At 43.0% G+C, this 27,155-nt stretch overlaps 1 protein-coding gene across 6 annotated transcripts in view; it reads left to right on the forward strand.

The window, feature by feature from the left end:
• The window catches only part of dock10 (dedicator of cytokinesis 10), a 342,639-nt gene that overhangs the window by 134,570 nt on the left and 180,914 nt on the right, over positions 1-27,155 (forward strand). For all 6 annotated transcript variants that reach the window (XM_072572749.1, XM_072572752.1, XM_072572747.1 and 3 more), the window contains exons 2-3: positions 14-133; positions 16,498-16,587. In XM_072572749.1, the coding sequence (XP_072428850.1) occupies positions 14-133; positions 16,498-16,587 (210 nt within the window). The remainder of the gene's footprint in view (positions 1-13; positions 134-16,497; positions 16,588-27,155) is intronic.

Here is a 27,155-nt window from a genome sequence, read left to right on the forward strand (position 1 = left end):
TGTGTTTTTGAAGCAAGAGAAGCCTAAAATCGTTGAACCACTGGATTATGAAGCGATCATTGAAGAACGTGAGAGCCAAATTCAGGATCATCCACTTAAAAATATGCTGCTCTTCCCAGATGATGATTTTTCGGTGAGTAAAACTTCTGTATTTTACAAGTTTTTGCTTATGATCGGATGTGAAAAAACACATCTTTAAATAGATTTTGTGGTAACCAACTGGCTAAGTTAGGTGCTAACTCATTTCCACCTTAACCCATTTGGGACTGAGATGAGGAGATATTTCTTCACACAGAGTCTGGTCAGTTTGTGGAATTCACTGTCACAGAAAGTGGTTGAAGCCAAAACGTTGTACAAAGCATTTTTCAATTTAAAGATAGAGCACTTCTCTCTAAATGGATCAAAGGATATTGGAGAAAAGACTTTCCAATTGGATGCTCATCCATGATCATAATGAATAATTGAACAGGCTCAAAGGGCAAAAGGACCAATTCTGCACCTATTTTCTATGTTTCTATTATGTTATGGTTTCAATGTACAAGTAACTCTTGACTTTACATATCAATTTTACCAGTTCTACCACATATTAGATGTTTGTATTTTAAGTTATCTTCAAACTCACTATGAATATGAATTTGCAATGGATGTGTCATTAGAGATTCAAATTTAATTTGCTTTGGAGCTTAATGTACAAAGATGCTCACAATTTTGCAAGTGAAAGCATGCCAACAGATAAATAGAGTACAAAAATCACTATGAAAACTGAAATTGCTGGAGAAAGTCAGCAGGTAGGGTAGGGTAGCATCAGTGGAGATATTTTGGGTTTAGTGACTATTCTTCAGAACTGGCTCATGGGATTCTGCAAAGAAGCAGAACTGCTTTAAATCAATGGTATCGCTCTTGGCACACTTACCTAATTGTTGGGACTAACAAGGGAAGCAAATCTTGGAAAGAACGTAGAGAAGCTAAGCTCAAGTTGTTTTTGAAAAACTGGAATATTGACTAGTAATGTATTTTGTCAATCGTATTAACCACATCTTTATCAAAATTAGCCCAGTGATATAAACTATGTATGTTTTAACTTGCTAATAAAGGAAACTTTTTTTTCGCTGATTCAAAACCCTGATAAAATGGGATTGTATTTGGATGTTTTTGAATGACATGGTCCTAATCATAATTAGTACGTCATTCTTATTGTTGTATGCTGTTAAAAATTGAGTGACATGGAATAACTGAGATCATACACCAGAGCTACTTAGAAATATCTGGCCAGCGATACTCAGCCCAAGGCAAACCAGATATCAGTGACCCAATTTTAATCCTGCCATCTGGTAGGAACAATGTGTGGATGTGTAGGATCTGGCAGAGGTGTTCATGTGTGGTAAAATTGCCTCCTTTGACATTAACCTCGCATCTTTTGGCCTTGGTTCAGTTTCTTGCCCCAGGCCATTTTAACTTAGAAACACAGGATCCACCCATACTCAGGCCTGCCAGAAACCATAGTGGAATTGGAGTTTGAGAACTCCTGAAACAATAGATTTTTTTCTAGCTCTTAGCTGCAACTCACTGGAACACAGGATCTGTGGTTCATTCATTTTCTAACTCACATCCTACTTTGCTGAAACAGTCCTGTGTGGGCTTTCTCTAGTTATTATAATTATTTCTCATCAACATATTTGGATTTGTTATAACACACCTCTAGAACATGTGGGATTCTAACCATGACCTCCTGGCCCAGAGGTAGGAACACCACCTTTGTGTCATAAGAGCCCTTTCAGCTTATTCTTTCTGGGCACAACAATATTCTGAGAATGAGCAGTAGCTGCATAAGCCTCATTAACTACCTCCTGAACATATGTGCTGCTCAAACCACAACAGGTTAGGTGTATGGTGTACAGGAGGTGATTCCCAGTGCACACAAAAAAGCCAAGCATCACTAACTGTAGGAATAGAATTGATAGGCAAGGCTCATTTTCCTTGGAGCAGAGGAGGCTAGAGTGACTTAATTGATGTACACAAAATATTGAGCGGTCATAGGTAGGATTAGAGTGGATAGCTAGTTTTGCTTTTTGCCATGCACATATAATGGGCTAAGTAGTCTCTTTCAGTGCCATAATGTTTCTGTGGTTTCCATCACATTTTTCAATTTCTCTGGCACTCAGTGCAGGCAGAGTTTAATCCTTAGATTTATTTGCAGAGACCTATGTACAGACAGTTGGCTAGAACAGGTCTGTTACTTGTAGGACAGTAGGTTTCCACTAAAATCAATAAAAATCTGAATTTCTTTGTCACTAAATTCTTGTGGGTTGCTGCAGGGGACATCACCTCAGTATAACAGTCTGTTGTAGAGAGATGCATTAGGCAAGTGGACAACACCCTCTTTGCCAGGGCACAGCAGGGCACTTTCCTACTCACCTCAACAGTCAATAGGACAGAACTTTGGCTTTTACATGGGCTTCCCTGAACTGCAAGGTGTTACTCACCAAGTGCGTAATGCTGTCAGGTCACTGAGACAAGATCCAGCGACATATACCAATAGAAAAGGATACCATTCAACCAGTGAATGGTTAGTTGCTTGAAAACTGAAGATAGGTGGTGCATAGGCAGGAACAGAGTCAAAAAAAACAAAGAACCCACAGATATTGACAGTCTGAAATTGTTAGAAAAACTCAGCAAGTCTGGCAGGAGTTGTGGAGAGAAAGCAGAGTTAACATTTCAGGTCCAGCGGCCCTTCTTCAGAATTGGGAAGATTAGTATATATGAGCCAGTGTGAGGTGGTGCTGATGAGAGAGAGAGAGATTGAGAGAGTGTATATGGCAACACGTGGCCCTGAATGTTAATCTCAGGATGTGGTGAGAACCTTTTTACCCAGAGGAGTGTTGTATGTCAGGGAGATATCGGTGACCCTGGGTGGATTCAAAACACAAAGGATGAAATTTGAGTTGGAATCCACATGGGTTGAATCTGAACCGGAGGCAGTCATTGGGGAATGGGATGTGACTGTGGAAGTGGGTTTAGGCAAATATCTAGACAAGCACCAGGTGCGATAACAAACGTAATGATGGTGAACAAGAAATAAGAAAAAACACGAATCATCCTGAACATTCTTAGTGATCCTGGATGCAACGATCTTAGGTACAGCCAGCCTAATGATGGAGAGGACTATCTAATTCCAGAGGGATTTGCTATTGCTGCTGCTCTCTGTAGTCATGTGTAACCTTGTCCTGCTAGAGTGAGCAAGGATGGCTGTGTTGCATTAATAGAACTGACCTGGGTTCAGCAGGTCAGCATGAGAAATGGTACCAGTAATGAATCACTAGCACGGTGCTCTATTGGCTCCTTAGAGCATCCACAATGAGGGACAAAGCAATATTGGGTTGACTATAATTGTGGGAGATTTCAACCTACACATTAACTGGAAAAATCAGATTGGCAATGGCACCCCGGGTAAACAGTTTATCGAATGCCAGTTTCATTATGTTTCATACAGCAACACATTTTGCAACCAAACAGGGAACAGATTGTGCTATATTTGTGGGGAGCACGTATGGTAGTGTCCCTACCTCTGGACCAGAGCACCTGAGTTCAAGTCCCACCTGCTCAGGGGTGTGTCACAATACAACAGTGGATTAGAAAATATTTACAAACAGACCCAGGAAGAGAGAGAGTGCAAGAGAGACTTCGTGAATGTGCTGATATTCAACATGGCACTCTATGAGAAATAAATCATTAATGAATGACTTCAGAGTAAAGAAACTCCGAGGTAACAGCAACCACAGAATTTAATGCTCAGTTTGAAAGAGAGAAGATTAGGTCAAAAATGAATATTTTAAACTCACGTGAGGGGCAATTATGTGCATATGAAAATTGAACTAGTTGAAGTGAACTGGGATATTAAGCTAGAAGATAAATCTATTTAAAGATGTGTTGCAGTTATTTAAGGTGATATTCTGTATATTTAGAATAAGAGAATTTTAACCATCCTCTCACCATCAGAAGGTAAGGAGAACATCTAACTTAAAGAAAAAGCATAAAATTGGACTAAGAAGGTCAGATGGTTGGACAGAATATAAAGAATGGCAGCAGATTCCAAAGGTTAATTAGGGGGAAGAATGTAGAGTACAGTACAAGGGAAAGGTAGTGAGAAATGTAAAAATAAATAGCTGCTGCAGCTATTTGAAAAGAAGAGAATAAACAAGTGTTGGTTATCCAGTGTGCGAAAATGGGGAGTTAATAGTATACATTAAGGAAATACTGGGTAAAGTGGACAACCATTTGTTTCTGTCTTCACTAAAAAGGATTACCAAAAAGATTCTAGGGACAGCTGATCATCAGGAGGTGGAGGGAGAGAGGAACTTAATGAAATTACAATCACCGGGGCAGCAGTACTTAGCAAACCGATGGAGTTGTATGCTGGCATGTCCTTATGTCCTGACTGATTTACTCCTAGGTCTTTTTTAAATCCAGAAGTGTTCTGACCCACACTGTTTTCTCAGCTCACTAAATCGGCCGTGTTTTCCAATTGAATAACTTACATGCAAAGCCCATTAAGGACAATACAAACCAAAGTTGAGGAAGAGTCGGTAAAGGGGAAGGGAGGCAAATCAAAAATGGAGTAGGAATCCCAGTGTCTTAAAAGGAGGTGGCTAATGAGGTGTAAGTTAATGGATTAATTTTGAACATTATCTAGATTTGGAAAGGTTCCATCACATTGGAAATTAGTGAATATAACTCCTTTCTATTCAAGAGGAAGTGGGGCAGAAAACTATAGACGAGTTAGATCAATGGCTACCATGGGGAAAAGTGTTAGAATTGATCATTAAGGAGGTTCCAAAGATGCGTTTAGAAATGTCAATCAGGAAGAGTAGCATGATTGTGTGGAAGGGAAATTATGTTTAACCAGTTTAATGGAGTTATTTGAAGGATAAACATGTGTCTTGGATAACGTGGAACCTGTGGACCTTTGTTTGAATTTCCAGAGGCATTTGATAAAGTGCGACATAAGTAGTTATTGTGCAAAGTAGGAATCCAAGTTTCAGCATGGATTGAAGATTGACTGTCTAGGAGAAAACAAAGTGAGTAAAAGAGTCTTTGATTAGCAGGATGTGATGAATGGAGTTCTACAGGCATCTATGCTAGAGCCTCAAGTTTTTTTACAATTTACATCAATGACTTTTATGAGAGTAGAGAAGGCATGGTAGCTAAATTTGCAGACAACACAATGATAGAGAGGAAGGTATGAAGTGAAGAAGACATAAGGAGGTTGCAGATGAATAGAGATAAATTGAATGGGAAAAAATATATGCAGGTGGAGTGTATTGTGGATAATTGTGAAGTTGTTCATTTTGACAGGAAGAATAAAGAGAGCAGATGTTTAAATAGAGATATCAAAATTCTATGGTGGGGAAGGATTTAGGTGTTGCAGTGCATGCATCGCTAAAAATCAGTTTGCACGTCCAGCAAGTTATTAGAAGGCAGATGGAATGTTATCCTCGATTGTGTGAGTAATTAAATGTAAATGTAACAATGCCATAGAGTCATAGAGTCATAGAGATGTACAGCATGGAAACACACCCTTCGGTCCAACCTGTCCATGCCGACCAGATATCCCAACCTAATCCAGTCCAACCTGCCTGCACCCGGCGCGTATCCATCCAAACCCTTCTTATTCATATACCCATCCAAATGTCTTTTAAATGTTGCAAATGTACCAGCCTCCACCACTTCCTATGGCAGCTTATTTCATACATGTACCACCCTCTGCATGAAAAAATTGCCCCTTAGGTCCCTTTTATATCTTTCCCCTCTCACCCTAAACCTATGCCCTCTAGTCCTGGACTCCTGACCCCAGGGAAAAGACTTTGTCTATTTATCCTATCCATGTCCCTCATAATTTTATAAACCTCTATAAGGTCACCCCTCAGCCTCCGAAGCTCCAGGGGAAACAGCCCCAGCCTGTTCAGCCTCTTCCAATAGCTCAAATCCTCCAACCCCGGCAACATCCTTGTAAATCTTTTCTGAACCCTTTCAAGTTTCACAACATCTTTCTGATAGGAAGGAGACCAGAACTGCACACAGTATTCCAATAGTGGCCTAACCAATGTCCTGTACAGCCGCAACATGACCTCCCAACTCCTGTACTCAATACTCCGACCAATAAAGGAAAGCATACCAAACGCCTTCTTCACTATCGTATCAATCTGCGACTCCACTTTCAAGGAGCTATGAACCTGCACTCCAAGGTCTCTTTGTTCTGCAACAAATCTCTAGGACCTTACCATTAAGTGTATAAGTCCTGCTAAGATTTGCTTTCCTAAAATGCAGCACCTCGCATTTATCTGAATTAAACTCCCATCTGCGACTTCTCAGCCCATTGGCCCATCTGATCAAGATCCTGTTATAATCTGAGGTAACCTTCTTCACTGTCCACTCCACCTCCAATTTTGGTATCATCTGCAAACTTACTAACTGTACCTCTTATGCTCGCATCCAAATCCTTTATGTAAATGACAAAAAGTAGCGGTCCCTGCACTGATCCTTGTGGCACTCCACTGGTCACAGGCCTCCAGTCTGAAAAGCAACCCTCCACCATCACCCTCATCTTCTACCTTTGAGCCAGTTCTGTATCCACATGGATAGTTCTCCCTGTATTCCGTGAGATCTAACCTTGCTAACCAGTCTCCCATGGGGAACCTTGTCGAATGTCTTACTGAAGTCCATATAGATCACATCTACCGGTCTGCCCTCATCATTTCTCTTTGTTACTTCCTCAAAAAGCTCAATCAAGTTTGTGAGACATGATTTCCCATGCACAAAGTCATGTTGACTATCCCTAACCAGTCCTTGCCTTCCCAAACACATGTACATCCTGTCCCTCAGGATTCCCTCCAACAACTTGCCCACCACCAACGTCAGACTCACCGGTCTTTAGTTTCCTGGTTTGTCCTTATTACCCTTCTTAAAGAGTGGCACCACGTTTGCCAACCTCCAGTCTTCCGGCACCTCACCTGTGACTATCGATGATACAAATCTCTCAGCAAGAGGCCCAGCAATCACTTCTCTAGCTTCCCTCAGAGTTCTTGGGTACACCTGATCAGGTCCTGGGGATTTATTCATCTTTGTGCGTTTCCAGCACTTCCTCCTCTGTCATATGGACATTTTGCAAGGTGTCACCATCTATTTCACTACTTTCTATATCTTCCATATCCTTTTCCATATCCTATACTGCAGTTGTAAAGCGTACAATGGAACCACATCTTGGATACTGTGGTCAGATTTGGTTGTCTTATTCAAGGAAGGATGTACATGAATTGGAGACAATTCAGAGGAAATTTGCCAGCTGATACCTAACATAACTATGTTGGCTTATGAGGAAATGTTGGACAGATTAAACTTGTTTCTACTGAAGTTTAGAAGAGTGAGTGACATGATTTATTTGCACATGGTCTTAAAAGGACGATGTGGAAATAATGGGGCTGATTTTGCTCTGTCCAGACAGTTGTTAGTCCAGTGTAGGTTAGAGTTGTACATGAGGATCCTGTGGAATCTCTTATCATAGCACACTCTGAAGGAGTTACCTGGGAAATCGAACTTTCCATACAAATTTGAGGACTTTAGATGATTCTGTTGAAATTGAATGAAATGATTATTCAGGAAAAAGAAGACTATTAATTACAGTCTTAACTCCTCAGACAATATTAAGCTGACCCCATACTCACCTTATTCGCAATCCCAAGACCCTTTTCATTCCCAGACCACTCCCTGCCCACCCCCCTCCTTTGGGACCTAACACTCTCTCCCCTGGGAACTGACACCTCCATCCCTTGTACCTCCATCCCTGGTACCTGACATCCTGTCATCCTTAAGACCTGACAACCGCACTTCCCCACCTCCTTCAAGATCTGACACCCCGCCCTGTGACATGATCCCACCTCCAAGGGAAAGTGAGGACTGCAGATGCTGGAGAATCTGAGTTGAAAAGGGCGGTGCTGGAATAATACAGCAGGTCAGGCAGCATCTGAGGAGCAGGAGAGTCGACGCTTAGGGTATAAGTCCTTCATCAGGAATGGGCGCAGGAGCAGGCTGAGACAGTAGGTCGACCAGGGCAGTCAGGTTTGTGGATTTTAGGTAAGATTTTGGATAGGATCAGGTGGTGTGGGATTAGGGAACAATGAGATTGGAGGCTGTGAATGGGAGGTTCTCTGACGTGATGAGGTTGTGGATGGTTTGGGAGATGACGATTTGGTGATGCGAGGTGGGTTGTGGTTGAGGGGAGGACGTCTTTCCTCTGTTTGAATTTCCAGAAGGATTTGATAAAGGTAAGAGGAGGTTCAGCGAGTTGGCATCTGGCTTTGGCGACGTAGAGGTAGGTGCACCATACCACCACTGCACTCCTGCATTCCTGATGAAGGGTTATGCCCAAAACATCGAATCTTCTGCTCCTCGGATGCTGCCCGATCTGCTGTGTTTTTCCAGTGCTCCCATCCCCAGGAGTCCTTGTACTGATTCCAAGGGAACCCCACTGAAGAGAACTTCTCGTCAATGCTGTCTGTTTCCGGTCACTTAGCAAACTTTGTATCAATACTGCAACTTGCCCTTTTACTCCCCTTTGCTGATGACCATATTATGTGAAACTTTATTAAATGTCTTTTGGAAGTCCACGTTTACCACATCAGCCACATGTCTGTCACCAAACTTCTCTACCAACTCATCAAAAAACTCCAGTAAGCATGTGATTTGCTTTTCATAAATCCACTTTGGCTTTCCTTAATTAATCAACATTTGTCCAAGTAACTGCTAGATTTGTATCAATTGATTGTTTCTGAAAGATTTCCCACAAAAGTTAAATGGGTTGGTCTACGATTATTCATTTACCCTTTTGTAAAAGAAAGGTATAATATCTGCAATTCTCCAGTTCTTTGGAACCATTAGAGCTAATGCCTTTGCATCGTCCACTCTTACTTCCCTCAGTGTCCTTCAATGTATTTTATTTACTGCTGGTGATTTACCAACTTTAAGAATAACCAGACTATCTACCATTGCCTCTTTATCAATTTTTAGCTTACCTAGTACCCAAACTACCTTATGGCTGGATTTAGTGCAGTGGAGAGGCAGGGTAGGTGGGGAATACGAAAGAAGAAGTGAGGGACCCACTACCCCCTGATCTCTCACGTTCTGCAGCTGCTGGAAGTACCCCCCCCCCCCCCCCCCCCCACACTCCACAGGGTGTCCCTCCCACATTCATTGTCAGGCAGTTGTGGCTTCTTAAAATGTAAGAAATCAGCTTACCTGTTTCTGTTTCTTGCAGCCTTGCCCTGTAACACCCACCTTGGCAGCACAGTTGTCAATCATTTAGGGGTGGAGAGCTTTTCCATTGGCCCTCCAGCCATTGGAGTTTGTCCACCCTCCCCGATTATGAAGGAGGCCAAGCCCTGGCCTTCAGCCAGTTGGAGACTGCAGTGTAAGGAGCTCAGCCAGTGGTACGCTAATGACAGTATAGATTATCACAAGAAGTAGTGCAATGTCAAATGGTTTTGTTCTGTTTAGGAGCCTCATAACAAGAAGAAGCTACAGTAATATGTTTTTTAATTAAGTTAATGCTTTTGGTACCTCACAATTCTGTAAGCATTCTTTGGTAGCATAACAATATCAAGAAAACTAATTAACCTTGAGGATTGTGATGGGTACGTCCACTTTCATGCCAAACACGGTTGAGATTTGGAAGCATCCCCAAATTCCAGATCTCAATCCCTTTATGAATATCCAGCCCCGTGTCTCTGTTTTCTGGTCATAACTGAGTTTCTGACTTTGGTATCTTGCTTACTCTCCACTCCATGTGTGGGTGGAGAACGAACAGGATATCCCAGACAGAAAACTCAGTGATGACCAGAAAACAGACCTTTCAGATAATCCCTAGTGTCGTAGCAGGCCATTTGACCCATTGAGTCTACACAGACCATTTGAAGAGCATCCCACCTGGACCACCCCCTTATCCTATCCCTGTATCCCTGCATTTCCCATAGCTAACCCACTTAGCCTGGTGGACATTCCTGGACACTATGGGCAATTTAGCATGGCCAATCCACCTAACCTGCACATCTTTGGAGTGTGGGAGAAAATCGTCGCACCCAGAGGAAACCCGTGCAGACACGGGAGAATGTGCAAACTCTGCAGTCACCAAAGCCGGAATCAAGTTCACATCTCTGGCGCTGTGAGGCAGCAGTGCTAACCACTGAGCAACCATGCCACCCTGAACGAAGTGTAAAGTGTTCAGTATGCTAAGTATATTTTGTCTTGATACCCTCTTTCCATGACTAGTCCACTAAAAATATCTCTTCAAAGCTACATCTTGTTCTTGCCTTCAGTTGCACCAACACTTCTCTCAACAGTGTTATATCTGGTTATTTTCATCTATGTTAAGCATTTTAGGATATTTTATTACATTGAAGTCACTAACAATTTGAATGTTGCTGTCATTATGACCTTCATTTTTTTAAAAAAGTAGTAAAATTCCCCCAATAGCCTTGCTTATAAGGTATTAGGCAAACTATTACAGCTAAGGTATTTTGACAGCAATGCGTGGGATTTATATTTTGCAAACATTTTTGCTGGAAGTATAAATTTCAGATTTAATGCATTTGTATTATTTTGGGATTTGCTCATGGAGCCCAAAGAGCTTTGCTGTATTATAATTAAAATCACTTTAGAGTTTTTGTCTGATCCAGAGAATCAAAATTGTGTTGATGGGAGCCATTCCAATAAAACTTGGCATTCATTATTAATGCTGCAGTGTCTTCCACTACATTGACTGGCAACCTTGGCTTGTTTTCTTGAACACATTTTTTCTGTAGCTAGTTATTTTTATGTATCTCATGTAAGTCAGTGTCACAAACTGACCTGCCAGGCAAAGCAGATTATCATTCTTCCTTATGATTGTGGATGATAGTAAAATATATAAAGTAGGAGCAAGACGAGGTAATTCAACCCATCAAGCCTGATCCTCCATTCCATATGATCATGGGCAGCACATGACTCAGTGGTTAGCACTGCTGCCTCAAAGTGCCAGGGACTTGTGTTCAATTCCAGCCTTGGCTGACTCTGTGTAGAGTTTGCGGGTTCTCCCTATGTCTGTGCAGATTTCCTCTGGTCCAATTTCCTCTGATAGTTTAAAGATATGTAGGTTAGGGTGGATTGGCCATGCTAAATTGCCCATAGTGTCCAGGGATGTGCAGGCTAGGTGGATTAGCCATAGAAAATGCAGGGTTTTAGGGATAGGGTATGGAGCATGGGTCTGGGTGGAATGCTGTTTGGAGGGTCAGTCTGGACCCGATGGATCAAATGGTCTGCTCCCACACTGTAGGGATTCTATCGTTCTATGATCATGGCTGATCTTCTATCTCCACGTCAAATACCTGCTCTCTCCCCATGCTTTTTGACATCTTAGCTTCTAGAAATCTAAATATCTATGCTTTCTTAAACCTTTTAAATATCTTGACCTCCTTAGCCATCTGTGATAGTGAATGCCATAGTGAATAAATTTCTAATCTCAGTGCAAAATGGTGCACTCCACATTTGAGACTATAATCTTTTGTTCTCATTAAAGATTTTAGAATATGTTTTAGCTATACCATTGCATTACGACTTCTGACAAAATTGAACAAAATTCATTTGTATTACGGTTCTCAAAATATTTCTGTTGTTCTCTTGAAATAGAAGTTGATGAGGTAGACATTCTTTGAGTCTGTTTTTGGACCTAAATTGTTCTTGACAGGCAGTGCTCACTCCAACTCAGAGGCCCAGACCTAGCTCAATATTAATATTTTATGTTCACACAGCCTGCACCTAAAGTGTTCCACTAGCAGCTTTCACACTTAACAGCATGATGAGGCACACACATCACCAATATGTCCTTAGAGGTGAGATGAATTGGGTAATGGAGAATTTAGGAGAAAGTGAGGACTGCAGATGCTGGAGATCAGAGCTGAAAATGTGCTGCTGGAAAAGCGCAGCAGGTCAGGCAGCATCCAAGGAGCAGGAGAATCGACGTTTCAGGCATAAGCCCTTCTTCAGGAATGAGGAAGGAGTGCCAAGCAGGCTAAGGTAAAAGGTAGGGAGGAGGGACTTGGTGGAGGGCATTGGGAATGCGATAGGTGGAAGGAGGTTGATAAGCCGGAGAGGGGGTGGGGCGGAGAGGTCAGGAAGAAGATTGCAGGTCAAGAAGGCGGTGCTGAGTCCAAGGGTTGGCACTGAGATAAAGTGGCCGGAGGGGAAATGAGGAAGCTGGAGAAATCTGCATTCATCCCTTGTGGTTGGAGGGTTCCTAGGCGGAAGATGAGGCGCTCAGGTGCTCTTCCTCCAGGCGTCGTGTTGCCATGGTCTGGCGATGGAGGAGGCCAAGGACCTGCATGTCCTTGGCAGAGTGGGAGGGGGAGTTAAAGTGTTCAGCCATGGGGCGGTTGGGTTGGTTGGTGCGGGTGTCCCAGAGGTGTCCTCTGAAACGTTCTGCAAGTAGGCGGCCTGTCTCCCCAATGTAGAGGAGGCCACATAGGGTGCAGCAGATGAAGTAAATGATGTGTGTAGAGGTGCAGGTGAATTTGTGACGGATATGGAAGGATCCCTTGGGTCTTGGAGGGAAGTGAGGGGGGTAGTGGGCGCAAGTTTTGCATTTCTTGCGGTTGCAGGGGAAGGTGCCGGGAGTGGAGGTTGGGTTGGTGGGGGGTGTGGACCTGACAAGGGAGACGCGGAGGGAGTGGTCTTTCCGGAACGCTGATAAGAGAGGGGAAGGAAATATATCCTTGGTGGTGGGGTCTGTTTGGAGGTGGCGGAAATGATGAAGGATGATACGATATATCTGGAGGTTGGTGGGGTGGTAGGTGAGGACCAGTGGGGTTCTGTCCAGGTGGCGATTGGAGGGGCGGAGTTCAAGGGCAGAGGAGCGGGAAGTGGAGGAGATGCGGTGGAGAGCATCGTCGACCACGTCTGAGGGGAAATTGCGGTCTTTGAAGAAGGAGGCCATCTGGATTGTTTGATATTGGAATTGGTCCTCCTGGGAGCAGATGCGGCGGAGGTGAAGGAATTAGGAATATGGGATGGTGTTTTTACAGGGGGCAGGGTGGGAGGAGGTGTAGTCTAGGTAGCTGTGGGAGTCGGTCAGTTTATAGTAAATATCCGGGAGGTCTAGGAAGGGGAGGGAGGAGTCTGAGACGGTCCAGGTAAATTTGAGGTCGGGGTGGAAGGTGTTAGTAAAGTGGACGAACTGTTCAACCTCCTCGTGGGAGCACGAGGTAGTGCTGATACAGTCATCGATGTAGCGGAGGAAAAGATGGGGCGTGGTGCCAGTGTAGCTGCAGAAGATGGACTGTTCCACATATCCTACGAAGAGGCAGGCATAGCTGGGGCCCATACGGGTGCCCATGGCTACTCCTTTGATTTGGAGGAAGTGGGAGGATTGGAAAGAGAAGTTCCAAAGAGAAAGAGAGTGAGGACCAGTTCAGTCAGTCGAAGGAGGGTGCTAGTGGAAGGGTACTGGTTGGGTCGGCAGGAAAGGAAGAAGTGGAGGGCTTTGAGGCCTTCGTGATGGGGGATGGAGGTGTACAGGGACTGGATATCCATGGTTAAGATAAGGGGACCGGGGAAGCTAAAATCATGGACGAGTTGGAGGGCGTGGGTGGTGTCCCGAACGTAGGTGGGGAGTTCTTGGGCTAAGGGGGCAGAACCGTGTCGAGGTATGCAGAGTTGAGTTCGGTGGGGCAGGAGCAAGCTGAGACAATGGGTCGGCCGGGGCAGTTAGGTTTGTGGATTTTGGGCAGGAGGTAGAAACGGGCGGTGTGGGGTTGTGGGACTATGAGGTTGGAGACGGTGGATGGGAGATCCCCTGAGGTGATGAGGCTATGGATGGTCTGGGAGATGATGGTTTGGTGGTGGGATGTGTGGTCATGGTGTTTGTTGGTGGGAGGTGCCGTTTCTTTCTACCATAGTCCCACAACCCCGCACCGCCTGTTTCTACCCATAGTTCAACAACCCCGCACCGCCCGTTTCTACCCATAGTCCCACATCCCCGCACCGCCCGTTTCTACCCATAGTCCCACAATCCCGCACCGCCCGTTTCTACCATCTCCCATCCCCTTCCTAGATTCCCTCCCCTTCCTAGACCTCTCCATTTCTATCTCGGGCGACCGACTCAACACAGATATTTACTATAAACCGACCGACTCCCACAGCTACCTAGAGTACACCTCCTCCCACCCTGCCCCCTGTAAAAACGTCATCCCATATTCCCAATTCCTTCGCCTCTGCCGCATCTGCTTCCAGGAGGACCAATTCCAATACCGAACAACCCAGATGGCCTCCTTCTCCAAAGACCGCAATTTTCCCTCAGACGTGGGTGACGATGCTCTCTACCACATATCCTCCACTTCCCGCTCCTCTCCCCTTGAACCCCGCCCCTCCAATCGCCACCAGGACAGAACCCCACTGGTCCTCACCTACCACCCCACCAACCTCCAGATACATCGTATCATCCTTCGTCATTTTCGCCACCTCCAAACATACCCCACCACCAAGGATATATTTCCCTCCCCTCCCTTATCGGCATTCCGGAAAGACCACTCCCTCCGTGACTCCCTCGTCAGGTCCACACCCCCCACCAACCCAATCTCCACTCCCAGCAACTTCCCCTGCAACCGCAAGAAATGCAAAACTTACACCCATACCTCCCCCCTCACTTCCCTCCAAGGCCCCAAGGGATCCTTCCATATCCATCACAAATTCACCTGCACCTCCACACACATCATTTACTGTATCCGCTGCACCCAATGTGGCCTCCTCTATATTGGTGAGACAGGCCGCCTACTTGCTGAACATTTCAGAGAACACCTCTGGGACACCCGCACTAACCAACCCAACTGCCCTGTGGCTGAAAACTTTAACTCCCCCTCCCACTCCGCCAAGGACATGAAGGTCCTTGGCCTCCTCCTTTGCCAGACCATGGCAACAGATGCCTGGAGGAAGAGCGCCTCATCTTTTGCCTAGGAACCCTCCAACCACAAGGGATGAATTCAGATTTCTCCAGCTTCCTCATTTCCCCTCTGCCCACCTTATCTCAGTCCCAACCCTTGGACTCAGCACCGTCTTCTTGACCTGCAATCTTCTTCCCGACCTCTCCGCCCCCACCCCCTCTCTGGCCTATTACCCTCACCTTAACCTCCTTCCACCTATCGCATTCCCAACGCCCCTCCCCCAAGTCCCTCCTCCCTAACTTTTATCTTAGCCTGCTTGGCACACCTTCCTATTCCTGAAGAAAGGCTTATGCCCGAAATGTCACTTTCTCCTGCTCCTATGATGTTGCCTGACCTGCTGCGCTTTTCCAGCAACACATTCTTCAGCAATGGAGAATTTAGGGAATTTATCTGTATTGGTAGTTATAGTCGTCATTCAGTTTCTCACTGAAGCTAATGTTCTGAAGAAGAGTTATATTTGACATGAAACATTAACGCTGTTTCTCTCTCCACAGATGTTGCCAGACCAGCTGAGCTTCTTCAGCACTTTATGTTCTTTATTTCAGTTTTCCAGCATGTGCAGTATTTTAGTTATTTGTTTAATTACATTTCTCACAAGAGTTGCCTACAATATGTACTAGATCCCTTCTTTACAAATGTGAAATACCGTAATGCCTATCTTAGGCCTCATCATATGACTCAATTTGGTCAGGTTTTTGAAATGCAGGAATTTTGTTCATAAGGTTGAAATCCCACTTGTCCATCATGCACCTGGAAAATCTGTCTTCATATATGCAAATCTTCACTTTGGTCTTTTTTTATTTTATGAATCCAATGCAACTCTTTTCATTAATTTGGAAGTACAATATTAAAATGCAGAAAACAATTACCAAAATAATCTACATGGACCATAGTTTAAAAAACATATTATGGCACCAGAGAGAAGAGTTCCTTCTGGTGGTGACACAGCTTGTGTTGGGAAAAGTAAGTACTGAAATGGTCAGCAAACATTTCTTCCTCAGGGTGGCATGGTGGCTCAGTGGTTATCACTGCTTCCTCACAGTGCCAGGGACCCAGGTTTGATTCTAGCCTCGGGTGACTGGCTGCGTGGAGTTTGCACATTCTCCCTGTGTCTGCCTGGGTTTCCAACCGGTGCTCTGGTTTCCTCCCACAGTCCAAAGATCTGCAGGTTAGGTGAATTGCCCATCGTGTTCAGGTATTTCTAGTCTAGATGTATTCATTAGGTGAATGGGTCTGAGTGGGATACTCTTCGGAGGGTTGGTGTGGACTTTTTGGGCAAGTGGCCTGTTTCCACACTTAGGGATTCTATTCTATTCATATGAGGGAAAATAAATGGAACTGTCACTGAAATTAGGCATGCAACACGTTTTCACACAGACATTGTTTCCATTTTTGTGCTTATGAGTGGGCATTCAAAACACAAGGGCACCAAACCTCTCGAACAATATCTAACAAAGGGTTACTGTTTCTTTCTGTCCAGGTATCATCAATCCCAAGGGAAAGACGTACCATATGCTCCACAGTGCCTGAAGGGGCAGTAAATGAAGCAGAAAATCTCCTCGTAAGACAGGTAAAGGTCGGAATATATATCAGAGGATACTACCACACTGTGTCAATTGCTTGGCAGTATTGAGGACAGCAGATTAGTTTAAATGACATTTGATGAATTGCATGAGCCCCTTCTTGTCCCATGCTCACTCAGTAATGTAAGTCATTTTGAGTTACATTAAAATAGATGCAAGAAAACATCATAATTGACTCAGTGATAATATTTGTTGGCTTTTACTCTTGCTGTTGGACTTATGTCAAACCTCCAATATAAAAATAACAATCAAATTAGTGTATAATGCAACAAATCTATCATTCTGTATGATTTTCTTTTCTGTTCACTTTAGGAATTTGTTTTGACAAAATAACTTGTGTCAGTGGCATTGGAAAGAATACTAACACAGCAAGTTGACTAAGTTTAACTGCATAGTCCCTGCTTTTATACAACTACGCTGTACCGACAGTTTAAAACCATTCATTGTAATTGCTTTAGATGACTGGTTATACTCCAGATCTAATTTCTTCCATGTTAAATAGCTCAAACCACAGCGCTGTAAAGGTAAATTAGCTCTACCACTTTGCTGTTACCTTACAGAATGTAATCAGCACCTGCCATTGAAACAGAATTTAATTTAAAATTAACATAATGAATATATCAGACCTTATTACCACTTTGACTCAAACGTGGAATTATATGGGAGCCCAGAAATACTGCTGGGGCATGATGGGAAGTTCGTATAATGTTGGTGGGGAAGGGGGAAAAATTGTGATATGCATTCTCATTACATTCCATCTGGTTTACATGTGTATTTTTGGTTCTCCCACCCTGGGTCCAATTGTACCCCTAAAAGGCCAGTAAGGCCTTAGCCTGCCGATGAAACTATTTTACCAGCAGTAGCTGGGCACTGCCACATGAATAGACTGATAAGTATGCCCTCTTGATCAGGCATTCTGTGACTCATAAATGACTTTGCATTGACAATGGGCTCCTCTACAGAAATATCTCCTTCACCTTAATCAATAAATGTCCTTGTATCTTCACCCAAGCCTTTCTGCTTGGCCCCAGCAAACCAATCCCAACCTAACTCCATTCCAGCACTTGTTACCCAATATTTTCTGGCTAGTGGATAGGGCCATTGCTGCCCTATAAAACCCTGGTTGGACTGCCTGAAATGGAGGTGCAGACTGTAACCCTCATTGCATTCAAAAACATTTGGATTGGTACTTGAATTGCCATAACCTCCTGGGCTATGTACATAGAGCTGAAAGACATGACAATACTGGTCAGCTTTTTTCAGTTATATAAACCAGATAGGCCAAATGGGCTTGATCTTTATGCCACAATTCTTTCTATTTTGCTAAAAGAGCTGATTTCCAGGTGTGAAGTGAGAGTGATCAAGCAGTCAACTGTGTGTGGTGCTGAGCAGACCTTGTAAAATTGAATTCAGTGAGGTTTGGAGGAAAAATCTCCACTGACTGAGTCACAGAAGTACAAAGGACATTGACTGTTCCTGTTAAGAGGCCAGTCATCTCAAAGTATTGCTGCAAGGGTTGCTCAGCACAGTGTCTAATCCCAAACATTTTGAGCTGCTAGATAAATGACCTTTCTTAAGACATCATAGGATTAGAAGTAGGACTGTTTGCTAATAATTGCACAGCATTCAGTACAACCTGCAACTCCTCAGAAAATGAAGCAATTCATTTCCTTATGCAGCAAAAACTGGATAACATCCAGGCATGGGCTGGTAAGTAGCAAGCTACATTCATGCTACATAAATGCCAAGAATTATCAATCTCTAACAAAAGATAGTCTGTTTCTCCATGGCATTCATTAGCATTATCATTGTTAAATCCACTCCCCTCACCCTCAATCAAAATTCTGCACAAATACCGTGGCTATAAGAGCAGACTAATTATTCTGTGATGAGTAACTCCTCTCCTGATTTCCAAAGCTCTTCCAAGATCTCAAAGAGTGAGCTAGGAATGTGATGGAATCAGCTGCACTCTCTGGATCAGTGCAGTTCCAGTAATGATCAAAATACCATCCAGGACAAAACAGACCATTGAATCAGCAACCTGTTCATCAGAGACAATTACTTTGCCACTAGTGCATAGTCCGTGCCAAATATAAGATGCTCTGCAGCAGTCCACCAATGCTTTTTCTGCATAATCTCTGAAACTGACCAGCCAGAAGTACAGGGCTGCAGGCAAATGAGAAAGCCACTAACTCCAAGTTTTTTTGCATTTATTCCTGTTCTCCACTCTTTTTCCCCATATCCTCACAATATTTCTGCTTAAAGGGGAGAAGGTCTCAGGGATTTGGGAGAGTGGGACAACTTGGTTTGACACAGCTCGGCACAAAAGTGGTAGGCTGATATGACCTCCTTCTGTCCTGTTCTTTTCCATGAAGTCAAAATCATAGAACTTCCTATCCAACCACAACATGACAGCACCTTCACATGGGTTGTAATATATAAGAGGGTGATTCGCCACAATGTACTCAAGGTCAGTTAGGGCTGAACTATAAATATTGAGCTTGTCAGTGATTTTTTTTTAAACAAAGTGGGCTCTGAGTGATTGAAAAGCTAACTAAGCCTCACACTATCAATAATCTATGTTCATTATAGTGGCCTTCAAGAAACATAATGGATCTTGAAGATATATTCTTCATAAATAGTCTCTGATTCTCAAAGATTACTGATCAATATTCAAGAGTATACAGTACTCTTTTGCATTCCTCTATTTTTCTTGGGCCTATCACTATAACTAGTGCCATTGTATACCACAAAGTAATTGATGATATTCTTCATATGTTAGAATCATCACTTTCATTCCATGTGGTTTTGCTATGTATTATGAATGAATTATATCTTTGAAAATATGTGGAGTCTTAACTCTCTTAACAGTTTACCTTCCTTTGTATTTGTTCAACAGGCGAATGGTAATGTACCATATCCTTAAGGAAGCACATTTCAATCCTGGGACACAGAGTTGTTGGTATAGTCAGGAAGTGATGGCTGTTTATGTTCTTTGAGAAGGAGTTGATCAAAACAACTTCAGCTGCCTTAACTGGAACTGTGTTCCACTGAACTAATATTCTGAGATAATTGTAAAACATGATAGCTCAAACCTTCAGTACTTACCTGATTTTGGATAAATGTAAATACATGCTGTGTTGTTTTGTGTTTGCATTTTAAGCTAATTGACTTGCTTAGATTGTTATCCTCCTCAGTCCTCAGTGTTTTCAGGGCTGGACTATGCCTTCCCTGAATCTTCCTCCAATTGTGAAAATACATTGGCTACTCACTTATTATTTACGACATAATTCAATTTTAAAATGATTTTGGTAGTTAGAATATCAGATTAAGCCCCTAAAGAAGACGTGGATTTTGGTTGGGTAATAGGTTTAAATAAAAGAAAATCCCTCCCGAACTTAACTGGGCCCAAATTCACCAAATTTAGGTTTAGTGGAAGTGGGATGGAAACAAGAGAGTGAGTAGTCATCTACCCCAGTAGGCTTGTTGAATAAGTATTAAAATAAAGCTACCGATCTCACGCTGTTTGTCTTCTAGCCGTAATGGTGATTGGCTGCATTTTCCACTTTTTCCCTTTACGTAATTGGGTCTCACCTACTCACCTGCTCCTCCAGCTATATGCAATTGAAATGCACCCATCCCCTCTCATCCTATCTTCACCTCCATGCTATGATTGCCACTCCAGCAGAGGAAGATGATCATCCTGGCTGCAGTAGATTCTGCTGTGTTCCCTGCTCAACATGGGCCAAGCTTCTTAATATGTTCTGGAAGGAGATTCTACCGAAAAATAAAATTCTCACTCAAAGTTTGGGTGAACCAAGATTTCCTGATGGCAACCATGACTCTGTGCGAATGATTGAAATATGCTCCCTAAAACTTAAGATATATTACCATTTGTCTGTTGAACAAATACTAAAGAAAATAAACATTTAAGAAAGTTAGAAACAACACATTTTTTAACACCATAATCCATTGGTAGTACACAGCAAGACTGCATTCACAGAGCAGGTTAACACACAAGACATCCCAAAGCACTTTAAGGAGGTATCCTAATTAAAACAGATGTGAAGACATGATAGGTTCAGAGAATTGATGAAATTAATGTCAAATAAATAAAGGAGATTTTCCAAGGATGAGATAACAGGAACAGAAAATGAGAAAGAGCATAGAGAGGGAGGGAGAGAGAGAGAGAGAGAGACAGAGAGAGACAGAGAGAGAAATAGAGAGAGAGAGAGAGAGAGAGAGATCAGAGAATTGGGGGGTGTATTTACGGGTTGAATGAGGAAGGAAATAAGGAAGCAGGAGGTGAGCTTGCTGGAGAGATGATCTTGGAAAGGGCTATGAAGATAGATTATGGGGATTGATGGGGAGAAATTTTAAAGTCTGAAGAGTTTAGGATTGGAGAGGTTCACAGGTTAATAATCAAGCGCAGAATGCAGCTTAATGGAAAGACTTTATCTTAGAGATATAAAGAATAACTGACAAACTTGGAATATGAAGTGATGGTGGAGGAAGCAGGATGTAGAGTTTGAGGTCATGGTTAATGAGGAGTGAAAGTCCTGAAGGATGATCTTGGAATGATTTTGTGCTTTTGGCTGAGAAGTGTGAGATATGGTCATGCTTGTCATATGTGAATCAAAGCTGGCAATTGATAACAACGCTAACTTTTTAAAAAATCACTAATGGGATGTGGGTGTCAGTAGCTGGCCAGCATTTTTGTTGCCCGTCCCTAGTTGCCCTTGAGAAGGTGGTGGTAAGCTGCCTTCTTGAATTGCTGCAGTCCACTTGCTGTAGTTGACACAGTGACCTTATGGAGGGAATTTCAGGATTTTGATTCAGTGACACTGAAGGAACTGCAATATATTTCAATGTCACAATGGTGAGTGGCTTAGAGAGGAACTTACAGGTGGTGGTATTTCTGTATATCTGCTAACAATGCCCTTCTGGATGGAAGTGACTGTGGGTTTGGAAGGTGCTGTCTAAGGATCTTTGGTGAATTTCTACAGTGCAACTTGTAGGTATTACTGCTCCTGAATGTTAGTGGTGGACAGGGTAGATGTTTGTGGATATGGCGCCAACAAAGCAGGCTGCTTTGTCCTGGATGGTGTCAAGCTTCTTGAGTGTTGTTGGAGCTGCACCCAACCAGGCAAGTGGGGAGTACTTCTGACTTAAGCCTTGTAGATGGTGGACACGTTTTGGGGAGTCAGGAGACGAGTTACTTGCCATAGTAATCCCAGCCTCTGACCTGCTCTTGTAGTCACTGTGTTTATGTGGTGAGCCAAGTTGGGTTTCTGATAAATGGCAACTCCAGGGATGGTGATAGTGGAGAATTCGGTGATGTTAACACCACTGAATGTCAAGGGCTGTGATTAGCTTGTCTGTTATTGGTGATGGTCATTGCCTGACATTTGTGTGGCGCAAATGTTACTTGCCACTTGTCAGCCCAAGCCTCAATATCATTTAGATCTTGTTGCATTTCAACATGCACTGCTTCAATAGTGGAGTAGTCGTGAATGGTGCTAAATATTGTACAATCATTAGCGAATATCCTCATTTCTGACCTTATGATGGAGGGAAACTCATTGAAGAAGCAGCTGAAAGTGGTCGGCCCAGAACACTTCCCTGAGAAACTCCTCTGTGTGCGCCAGGTACATGCAAGTTTGTGTTACTTTGATTTGAGGATTCATAGATGTCCATAGATATGCAGGTTGGGTGCATTGGCCATGCTAAATTGGCCTGTAGTGTCCAGGGATGTGCAGTTTGGGTGGATTAGCCACGGTAGGTGTGGGCTTATGGGGTTGGGGCCGGGGAACTGGGTCTGGATGGGATCCTGTTTGGAGGTTTGGTGCAGACTGTGTCCATACTGTAGGGACTCTGTGATTCAAAGATGTAAACTGCGTTAAAGAAGTAAAAGAGATGGAGAATGGTGATTTATTTGCTGAACATAAAGATAGCGAAGCTAAAAGGGTCGTTCTCAAGATGAATAGTTGAAAAGATGTGATTGGTTGAGCTTCCATTTGGAACCTCTTCTACGATATGAAATTGACTAGTGTAATTTGTGGGAAAGGTGTAAAATCAATGATCAAACTGGTCTTGAAACTGGGGCAAAGGAGTGGGATTTCAGCAGTACAACTTGTCAAGGAAGAGCTTCCATTTGCTTGGAAAGAAATAATTAATCATCTAATGAGTTTATAATTACGTTAACCAATCCCCGGGCATGTTATCACACATTGTTAGGTCAGGTGAAACTTAAACATGGACCTTCTGACCCAGAGGTAGGAATGCTACCACTGTACCTGAGAAGCTCTAAACACTAGCCTGGAGTTCTAGGTTACTAGTCCAGTGGCATTGCCACTACATCACCAGCTAGGGTTTAGTGAAAGATGGTCTGGAGGGAAGGTCATATGAGGAAAGGCTGAGAGACTTGGGTCTGTTCTCATTGGAAAGAAGAAGGCTAAGAGGGGATTTAATAGAGACATACAAGATGAACAGAGGATTAGATAGGGTAGACAGTGAAAATCTTTTTCCTAGGATGATGACGTCAGCTTGTACGAGGGGACATAACTACAAATTGGGGGGTAATAGATTTAAGACAAATGTCAGAGGCAGGTTCTTTACTCAGAGAGTGGTAAGGGCGTGGAATGCCCTACTTGCCAATGTAGTCAACTCAGCCACATTAGGAGATTTAAACAATCCTTCGATAAGCACGTGGATGGTGATGGGATAGTGTAGGGGATGAGCTGAGAATAGTTCACAGGTCGGTACAATATTGAGGGCTGGAGGGCCTGTTCTGCACTGTATTGTTCTATGTTCTATGTATGTAGTTCAGGCCATTTAAGCATCGTCTGTTCAGCTAAAAGATCATATTTTCTTTTCACATGATAAATGTTGAGTAGACATGAAATTGAACTATCACAAAAAACAAATGCTCATAACCTCGTCAGTTTTGGGAATTTGTTGCAGTTGTTTGAAAGAAATCAAGCCGAGGCCAAATTAAACCATATTTTATTAGCCAGAAATGACAAACACAGATTAAGACAACATCTGAAGTTCGTCTACTCTCTTGGGCTATTTTTCATTGTGAAGTGTTTGCCTTTTGGGGACAAAATATGAAGTACATGAGGAAACAGGAGCTTGAGTAGTCCTATGCTTTGTCGATGACAATTTACATGTCAGCTGTTTACAAAGTGACAGGAACATCTAAAACGTAGGGTTAACATCAATTTTTCATAGATCATTAGATTGTGTAAGGGTAATAGCTAAATTATTTTCCTTTAGCCATCAGTATTATTTAGCTCAGAAATTGATTGAAATGATAACTGTCTTCCTTGGCTAATGCACAACATATGTTTTGAATATGCATTGCAATAGAGTATCAAACTCAAATGCAATTTTGTAGCAGGACTTTGGATAGCATAGTCAGTAAATACACAACTTTTAAAATTCAGCACATAAATACTTTGCAATAAACCTGTTCAGAGATGTTATTATACACCTTTGGAGCAGGTGGGACTTGAACTCAGGCCTTCTGGTTGAGAGGCAAGGACACTCCCACTGCACCACAAGGTCTCTAAAACTCAGTACATGTGATGAGATGAGAGTCACCTCCTGACGTCGGCTGTGAGTCCTTCAATTGAAATAATTTTGTTTTTCTTGATGAGTCTCTGTGGGTGCAGGTGCATAACAGAAAACCGCCAAAACCTCCACAAGTTAACAGAGAGTAATGATAGATTTCAGATAGGATCCTTTGGTATTTTTGAAAAACAATTGAAGGATAATGAATGTACTCATATAAAACTTTAGTTAACTTCAAGCTGCATGGCCACATGATTACAACAAAAATGAACAAACATACCCACAACCACAACAAAACTGAACAACATTCAAAACAATTTTGACTAATGGCCTGACAGACTTTATGAGTGTTCATATGGATTGATGTAAGTTATATACTTTAAAACAGGAAACATAAAACCACAAGAAGGCATAAAATCCACAAGTAAATGCAGTTAGAAATGTGAATAAACAATTATTAGGTATGATTATTTATTGTTCTGTGTCAACATTGAGGCAACTTGATCAATTTTGTTAACCTCAAGATGTTGATTTGATTGAATGTCAAAGAAAATATAACCTTACTTAAATAATTTAGATCATTATCTACTATTTCCAATCTGTTACTTTTAAAAGAGTATTGGTGCCTTGTAAGGAATTTAAAGAGTAACAGCAAGAATGATGACAAGTTTCAGTTTGTAAGATTTTTACTTGTCAGAAAAAAGATGAGATGTTCAGAAGAAAATTGGTAGTACAAACAAAAACAGACTATTTGTATTAACACAAGTGCAGAAATAATGGTGGTAAATACATTTCTTTATGTCATGACCATATAAGGCACAGACTATGAAATCTCTTTGATTAATTTAAAAACTTTCGACTTTGGTTTGAGAGAACCCAATTGAAAATGAGCTGGGACACTTTTTAATATGGCCACTGAAGTCACCTGAACTGAAACCAAGCTGTCAACATTAAAAAGAAACGTCCAAATAACATGGTCAAAGCTGGCTACCACTTGCCTGAAAAGGATAATTATCTAAATAAATATATTCCAGATGATGAATTTTACTCTTACACAAATACATTTGCATGTCTTGGGGTGAGATATCCTGATTACAGGTACTTCTTGAACAAAGAACATGCTCTGAATCTTGTTATTGCAAAGTGAAGGATTTAAACCTTTGTATCTATAACTGAGGAACTCTGACAACAGATTAGCAAAATACTCAAAAATGGAGTATCCTCATTATTGGCCAATAGCAAGGATTCACAAATGAAAAACTCCCCTTTTATGAGAAGCTATGATGACAAGCTTGTGGTTGTACTACAGAAATCAGTAACTTCAAGAACAATAACTCCTTTCAGAATGTAACATCACCCCTTTCTCACTCTGCAAATCTCAAGCTAGGTAAAAACAAGGACTGCAGATGCTGGAAACCAGATTCTAGATTAGAGTGGTGCTGGAAAAGCACAGCAGTTCAGCCAGCATCCAAGGAGCAGGAAAATCAATGTTTCGGGCAAAACATCATCAGGAATAGAGGCAGAGTGCCTGCAGCGTGGAGAGATAAATGAGAAGAGGGTGGGGGTGGGAAGAAAGTAGCATAGAGTACAATAGGTGAATGGGGGTGGGGATGGAGGTGATAGGTCAGGGAGGAGGGTGGGGGAAGGTAGCAAAGAGTACAATGAGTGAATGGGGGGTGGGAGTGAAGTTGATAGATCAGAGAGGAGGGTGGAGTGGATAGGTGGAAAGGAAGATAGGCAGGTAGGACAAGTCATGGGGACAGTGTTGAGCTGGAAGTTTGGAACTGGGGTGAGGTGGGGGAAGGGAAAATAAGGAAACTGGTGAAATCCACATTGATGCCCTGGGGTTGAAGTGTTCCGAGGCGGAAGATGAGGCGTTCTTCATCCAGGCATCGGGTGGTGAGGGAGCGGCAGTGAAGGAGGCCCAGGACCTCTATGTCCTCGGCTGAGTGGGAGGGGGAGTTGAAATGTTGGGCTGCAGGGCGGTGTGGTTGATTGGTGCGGGTACCCCAGAGATGTTCCCTAAAGCGCTCTGCTAGGAGGAGTCCAGTCTCCCCAATGTAGCGGAGACCGCATCAGGAGCAACGGATACAATAAATGATATTAGTGGATGTGTAGGTAAAACTTTGATGGATATGGAAGGGCTCCTTTGGAGCCTTGGATGGAGGTGAAGGAGGAGGTGTGGGTGCAGGTTTTGCAATTCTTGCGGTTGCAGGGGGAAGGTGCCAGGATGGGAGGGTGGGTTGTTGGGGGGCGTGGACCTGACCAAGTAGTCACAGAGGGAGTGGTCTTTGCGGAAGGCGGAAAGGGGTGGGGAGGGAAATATATCCCTGGTGGGGGTCCATTTGGAGGTAGCGGAAATGTCGTTGGATGATTTGGTTTATGTGAAGGTTGGTTGGGTGGAAGATGAGCACCAGGGGGGTTCTGTGCTTGTTATGGTTGGAGGGGTGGGGTCTGAGGGCGGAGGTGTGGGATGTGGACGAGATGCATTGGAGGGCATCTTTAACCACGGGGGAAGGGAAATTGCAGTCTCTAAAGAAGGAGGCCATCTGGTGTGTTCAGTGGTGGAACTGGTCCTCCTGGGAGCAGATATGGTGGAGGCGGAGGTGGAGGAATTGGGAATGCAGGATGGCATTTTTGCAGGAGGTAGGATGGGAAGAGGTGTAATCCAGGTAGCTGTGGGAGTCAGTGGGTTTGTAAAAAATATTGGTGTCAAGCTGAGACTCTATCCCATTTACAAATTGGAATGCAATCACAGAGAACGAGGAGCTTCAAGGTCGAGAGCATCTACTCAGGGAAAGGGGATGATTGCAGTTAAAAAGACTGTCTCCAGTTTATCCGTAATCAGCACCAAAGACTTCAACATCAACATTGAAACATATAATTCTTCCACAATCTTTTCTTTAACTTGCACCTCCCCTCCACCCACAATTGTTCTGTTAGCTTGAATGCTAACGTGTGTGATGGAATTTAAGGCTAG

The sequence above is a fragment of the Chiloscyllium punctatum genome, chromosome 6 (genome assembly GCF_047496795.1).
Source record: "Chiloscyllium punctatum isolate Juve2018m chromosome 6, sChiPun1.3, whole genome shotgun sequence".
Classification (NCBI taxonomy): domain Eukaryota; kingdom Metazoa; phylum Chordata; class Chondrichthyes; order Orectolobiformes; family Hemiscylliidae; genus Chiloscyllium; species Chiloscyllium punctatum.